The 6,600-nt window shown below is 52.6% G+C and overlaps 1 protein-coding gene and 1 long non-coding RNA gene across 2 annotated transcripts; both read left to right on the forward strand.

The window, feature by feature from the left end:
• Nucleotides 1-239: 239 nt before the first annotated feature.
• LOC122383241 (fibroin heavy chain-like) lies at nucleotides 240-1,251 on the forward strand. The gene is made up of 2 exons (XM_043369469.1): nucleotides 240-261; nucleotides 539-1,251. The coding sequence occupies exons 1-2, from the start codon at nucleotides 240-242 to the stop codon at nucleotides 1,249-1,251; spliced, it is 735 nt and encodes a 244-aa protein (XP_043225404.1).
• Nucleotides 1,252-3,143: 1,892 nt separating this feature from the next.
• On the forward strand, nucleotides 3,144-3,737 carry LOC122383194. Its single transcript, XR_006256799.1, has 3 exons — nucleotides 3,144-3,252; nucleotides 3,454-3,513; nucleotides 3,656-3,737. It is a non-coding gene; the product is annotated as an uncharacterized LOC122383194 (long non-coding RNA).
• The last annotated feature ends 2,863 nt before the right edge of the window (nucleotides 3,738-6,600 follow it).

Raw genomic sequence — 6,600 nt, forward strand, 5'->3', positions numbered from 1 at the left:
TGTCTTAAGTTTTCGCACATGAATAGGTATGCAAGCCGTTAACTCCGGCAGATTGAGATACCACGTATGTATTTCTTCCAGGTCGAGCGATGCCCGAGGCAGCTGGCGCGGGGTGGCCAAAGCCTCCTGTTCGGCGGGCGGCCCGGCCAATGTTCGTGTGGCTACCACGTGGTGAGTGTTGTTTTTTATGCTTGTTTTACTTGTTCGGCCTCTATGAAACCAATCAACTGAAATGTAAAATGAAAGTTGCTGTCATTGAAGGTGCGGCTCGGAATTTGTATCACCCTTGTCACGTACCCCGATTTTGTATCCTGTCCGCCAGTGTCACTATGTCGCTTGAGCCGATGTCGTGCTTAAAGCAACACATGTTTCTTATCGTTTTAATGGCATCTTCATCGCTACTCTTCTTAACCCTCTTGCCATTTTGCAGGATACACCAACGGCGCCTGAAGCGGCACCTCGGGCTCCGACACCATCTCGGGGTCCAAGACCTAGTCGGGCCTTAGACCCCAATCTGGCGCCAGCTTGGGTGCTCCAGCCACCCATGTCACGGGCGCTGCCACCGATCGCGCCACGGGTGGTGGCCCCAACTCCGGCTTCGGTCCCAGCCCCGGCCTCGGCTCGGACTCAAGCCCCGGCCCCGACCCCAGCTCCGACCCCGGTCTCTGCTCCGGGTCCGGCCCCGGTCTCTGCTCCGGGTCCGGCCCCGGTCTCTGCTCCGGGTCCGGCCCCGGTCTCTGCTCCGGGTCCGGCCCCGGTCTCTGCTCCGGGTCCGGCCCCGGTCTCTGCTCCGGGTCCGGCCCCGGTCTCTGCTCCGGGTCCGGCCCCGGTCTCTGCTCCGGCTCCGGCCCCGGTCTCTGCTCCGGCTCCGGCCCCGGTCTCTGCTCCGGGTCCGGCCCCGGTCTCTGCTCCGGGTCCGGCCCCGGTCTCTGCTCCGGGTCCAGCCCCGGTCTCTGCTCCGGGTCCGGCCCCGGTCTCTGCTCCGGGTCCAGCCCCGGTCTCTGCTCCGGGTCCGGCCCCGGCCTCGGCTCCGGTTTCGGCTCCGGCCCCGGTCCCGGTGTCGGCTACGGCTACGCCCTCTGCCTCGGTCCTGGCCCCAGCGCCGGTCTCGGCTCCGGCTCTGGCTCCGGCTCCGGACCAGGCCCGGGCTCAGCCTCCGACTCTGTCTGCAGCGCCACCGCGCAGGCGACTTCCGGTACGTGCGTGCCTTTTTTCGTGAATTTCTTGTCACGGAAATCTACTCCGGTATGACACAAGTCTTCCTTTAATCGCATTGCTTTGGGGTTGCATTTAACGTAGCTCACATTCAGACTGCCGAGTTTCGACGCGGACCTCACAGCCGTCCGTTTATCAAGCTAACCCAACTACCAGTCTTCTGTTTTTTTTTTTCAGGCAACACACCAAGCCATACCGGCAGATGTCTGGCGCCAGCGCTTAAGGCGTTATGCGCGGACCGGGGTATGGCCACGGGAGCTGGGGATACGACCCGGGCCGCGCATCAAGCGGTGGTTTGCCGAACTTCAAAAGGTATGTGAGCACAATTGATTGAAAGAGACACAGGCAGTGATAACCCAGCCGCCGTCCTTGCACATGAATGGTCATGTGCGGCACCATGCCTGGCTTAAGAACCGGCCGTTCCCGTGAAGCAGTACTCTTTTGCTATGGCTTATTTTAAGCTGAATTTTCTACTTGCTACTTCTGTGACCTCGTGTACAGCATTTTAAAGAGTAAGCATTCACTCAGTTTGGGTGCTGGAATGGATGCATCCATGGAATGGCTGCCCCAGTCGTGTGCGGTGTGCGTATGTACATATATAACCGTTTTTTGTTTCATAGGGCATCGACAAAGTAATAACGTGTTGCTTTTATTGCTGTTATCATTAAGCTACGGGTCGACTCAATACCTGAATGTCTGTCTTATTTACTAAGACTTAAACTGACCCTCCAGTACATACGTTTTGTAGTTCAGACGATTTGTAGTTAAGAAAATATGCACCTATTACAGATTGAAAAGTGCCCTCGCCATCTGGTAGCGGGGCAGCCACCACTGTTTGGTGGACCCACCAGCCGCTGCATTTGCCGCTACCACGAGGTAATTGACTAAGCAGCATCCCTATCTTTGATTGCTGGTGCTGATGAAGGAAAACGTTTGCGATTCATATTTAGCAGTAATGTTTCGTTGTCAGCGAAGATGAATTTCAGATGTCGCCCGTTTTCCCTCCCTAACCGTTTTCCACGCCAATTGCACAACAAATCGCGTCCTAGACCATAACGTAGGACTACGTTGCAATCCATTTTTTTGGTAAACATTGATGTGTAAAAGGCTCACATTTTCAGCTTTAAGACACATTTACCTATGTCTAAGAAATTGGCAGTACTGGCAAACCACCAACAGTTACAGTCAAACGCACTGAATGAGGTGTTATTTTATCACCGTTTCAGGATGTACAAGCGACAGCGTATTCGCCGCCGACTCAGGCTCGAACGCCGGCAACGGGACCTGCCGGGGAAGTGGTAAGATGAAATTGTGACTGACTTGCTTGATTGGTTTGCAAATCGCAACAACTGTTTCCAGGGTCACCGAGTAATGCCTTTTACCAGAGCAAATAATTTGTAAAACTAGTTGTTTATAGTAGCATGCGTCTGTTTCAGGGTGCCCAAACGATGCCGCCACAGCCGCCGCTACCGCCCATCCCACCAACACCGCCTACGACGGCGCCGACCCAAGAGGCGGTAAGGCTGCAATGTGGTCACATTATTTGAGCAAACACATGAGATTCGTTTGAATGGGCGTTCACATGGCACAACAGCAAATGTGTTGCATATATGGTGTGCTAATCGTATGCGTCCATTTCAGGAGGTCCTAGCGGTTACGCCGCCGCCGCCGCCGCCGCCGCCGCCGGCCCAGTACCCGTCGCCAACGCTGGGGCCAGACAGCGAAGCGGTAAGTGGGGAGTGTGATTTGGTTTATTGGTATTCAAACCATAATTTTGGCTTCAATTGTCAAGCGTGAGTAACTTGCACCATAGCATGAATTAACAACATACCAAGTATTCTCATTAATAATTGTTCGACGCTTGTACACATGTCTTGATATCCCGCATAATCGGCAGCGTACAAATAATCACCCAGCGGCGCGCTAAATATGCTGTGTGGTATTGCTTCTCCATTTCAGAGTATTCCAGCGGTGGCGCCGCCGACGCCGCTTCCTCCGCTGTCGCCGCCGCCTACAACATGGCCGGACCAAACAGAGGTAAGACTGTAATGTGGCTATACTCGTTTTTAGGGATTGATTATGCCCAAAAAGTTCATTTGAAGGAAGTTCAGGTCAGTCAGATGGCATGTCACAAGATTACATATACTGTAAAGAAAATGTGTCGTAATGAGTATGTCTTGTATCAATTGTTGTTGTTGTTGTTGTTGTTGTTGTATTCTCAGCATACGTCTATTTCAGGGTGCCCAAGCGATGATGCCGCCGCCTCGTACGCCGGCAACGGGACCTGCCGGGGAAGTGGTAAGATGAAATTGTGACTGACTTGCTTGATTGGTTTGCAAAGCGCAACAACTGTTTTCAGGGTCACCGAGTAATGCCTTTTACCAGAGCAAATAATTTGTAAACCTACATAGTTGTTTATAGTAGCATGCGTCTGTTTCAGGGTGCCCAAACGATGCCGCCACCGCCGCCGCTACCGCCCATCCCACCTACACCGCCTACGACGGCGCCGAACCAAGAGGCGGTAAGGCTGCAATGTGGTCACATTATTTGAGTAAACACATGAGATTCGTTTGAATGGGCGTTCACATGGCACAACAGCAAATGTGTTGCATATATGGTGTGCTAATCGTATGCGTCCATTTCAGGAGGTCCTAGCGGTTACGCCGCCGCCGCCGCCGCTGCCGCCGCCGCCGCCGCCGCCGCCGCCGCCGCCGCCGCCGCCGCCGGCCCATTACCCGTCGCCAACGCTGGGGCCAGACAGCGAAGCGGTAAGTGGGGAGTGTGATTTGGTTTATTGGTATTCAAACCATAATTTTGGCTTCAATTGTCAAGCGTGAGTAACTTGCACCAGAGCATGAATTAACAACATACTAAGTATTCTCATTAATAATTGTTCGACGCTTGTACACATGTCTTTATATCCCGCATAATCGGCAGCGTACAAATAATCACCCAACGGCGCGCTAAATATGCTGTGTGGTATTGCTTCTCCATTTCAGAGTATTCCAGCGGTGGCGCCGCCGACGCCGCTTCCTCCGCTGTCGCCGCCGCCTACAACATGGCCGGACCAAACAGAGGTAAGACTGTAAAGTGGCTATACTCGTATTCAGGGATTGATTATGCCCAAAAAGTTCATTTGAAGGAAGTTCAGGTCAGTCAGATGATGGCATGTCACAAGATTACATATACTGTAAAGAAAATGTGTCGTGATGAGTATGTCTTGTATCAATTGTTGTTGTTGTTGTTGTTGTTGTTGTTGTTGTTGTTGTTGTTGTATTCTCAGCATACGTCTATTTCAGGGTGCCCAAGCGATGATGCCGCCGCCTCGTACGCCGGCAACGGGACCGACCGGGGAAGTGGTAAGATGAAATTGTGACTGACTTGCTTGATTGGTTTGCAAATCGCAACAACTGTTTCCAGGGTCACCGAGTAATGCCTTTTACCAGAGCAAATAATTTGTAAACCTAGTTGTTTATAGTAGCATGCGTCTGTTCTGCGACCCAAGAGGCGGTAAGGCTGCAATGTGGTCACATTATTTGAGCAAACACAGTAGATTCATTTGAATGGCCGTTCACATGGCACAACAGCAAATGTGTTGCATATATGGTGTGCTAATCGTATGCGTCCATTTCAGGAGGTCCTAGCGGTTACGCCGCCGCCGCCGCCGCCGCCGCCGCCGCCGCCGCCGGCCCAGTACCCGTCGCATACGCTGGGGCCAGACGGGGAAGCGGTAAGTGCGAAATGTGATTGGGATTGCTGCAGGCCTGGTCAATTTAAGTCAGGGCCTGGTTCAAACCGGCTTAAGTCATGATCTAAGCTGGCTGACTATCCCATTTGATAATTGATCAATTATTGTACGTAGTTAATCTTTATAACCCGCATGATCGGCAACGCTCAAAGAAATTACCCAATGGCGTACTAAATATGCTGTGTGGTACTGCATCTCCATTTCAGAGTATTCCAGCGCTAGCGCCGCCGCCGCCGCCGCTGTCCTCGCTGCAACCACCACCGCCGCCGCTGCGGCCGCCGCTTCCCCCACCGCCTTCAACGGGGTCGGCCAGGGACCTGGTAAGCTGGAAATGCGATTCGGCTTTATTAAACGAGCGTAAGGATAACGTCAATTTTATTGAGCAGTTACATAATCCAAGGGGAAGAAGCCTTGCTGTGAATGTGTTGTATCATTGTTACATGACTGTGTGTTTTAATATCGTTGTCTATTTCAGGGTGTCGAAGTGGTGCCGCCGATGCCTCCGACGCCGCCGCCACCAATAATAAGGGGGTCGCGCCGGGAGCAAGCGGTAAGTATTTCCATAACTGGGCGTCATTTAAAAGGCCCTCCCGCCTTCCAAAACGTTAAAGAATTGTCCTTAAAGTGATGTAGCGTGGTTTCAGAAGGCGGAAGAATGAATGTCTACTAAAGCTCATTTAAGGGACTAAGGGTTGCAGCTGCACCCCCTATCAACAAATACATTAAAGCGAAAACCAAAAAGTCTTACTCTTGTAAGGAAAATGTGCATTTTATGGGAACATCGTTATCGTGCGTGATAGGCAATCCCATGCTTTAATGAAATAGATGGTGTGTAGATAAGTTCCAATGTATCAAATGATTGCCTAGACATATGAAGACACGACAATAAATTCGAGATAGTCGTCCCAATAACCAATTTCTGTGTCCCAAATTAGCCTCGTGTCTGTCCCTTTTCTCCTGCGTGTGCCCCTATTCTCCTCAAGAGACTGGTTTTGTTTTCGTCCACATATAGCCACATCATTACATAGGTTTGGTATTTCATGATGGCATGATGCAGAGAAATGGCTGACCTTGTGTTTGGTGTTGCACAAAGCAGTTTGGCTACAATACTTTTCAAAGAATGTCTCAATAAATCTGGCCTGGGAAAAAAGTCCTAACTCTCCCGCCTCTCCGCTACCGCTAACTTGAAATTACATGGACCATGCTGACAATATTTCTCCCGTGTTTTTGTCTGCCTGATAACAGAGAGATCTGCTACCAAACGGATGGCGGCAAACTTTGCCACAACAAGATCACCGGTGGGTGGCCAGGGCGGTCTTTCGTCCGGACGCCCGCAGCGGTCGTCCCGCTCTGCGGGATGACCTCCAAGTATGGTACCACCCGCCACAGCCCTCTCCACGGACGAATCGGCCTCCAGATCAGGACGCCTACTTCGCGGCGCCCCTGCTGCTCTGGATGCCGAAGCGTCTGTGGGGAGTGACGCTCCGCTGCCCGCACCCGGAGTGCCCTGGCCGCCAGGGACGGACGCACGGCCACCCGCTGACCGCCGCTGGCATATACCAGCGAGTGCGGCGGGTGCTTGGTCTCCGCGGCTACTACCACCTGGCCGCGGAGTACCTAGAGTGCCGACGCTGTAG

Source organism: Amphibalanus amphitrite, unplaced genomic scaffold (genome assembly GCF_019059575.1).
Source record: "Amphibalanus amphitrite isolate SeventyFive unplaced genomic scaffold, NRLGWU_Aamphi_draft 000158F_arrow, whole genome shotgun sequence".
NCBI classification, from domain to species: domain Eukaryota; kingdom Metazoa; phylum Arthropoda; class Thecostraca; order Balanomorpha; family Balanidae; genus Amphibalanus; species Amphibalanus amphitrite.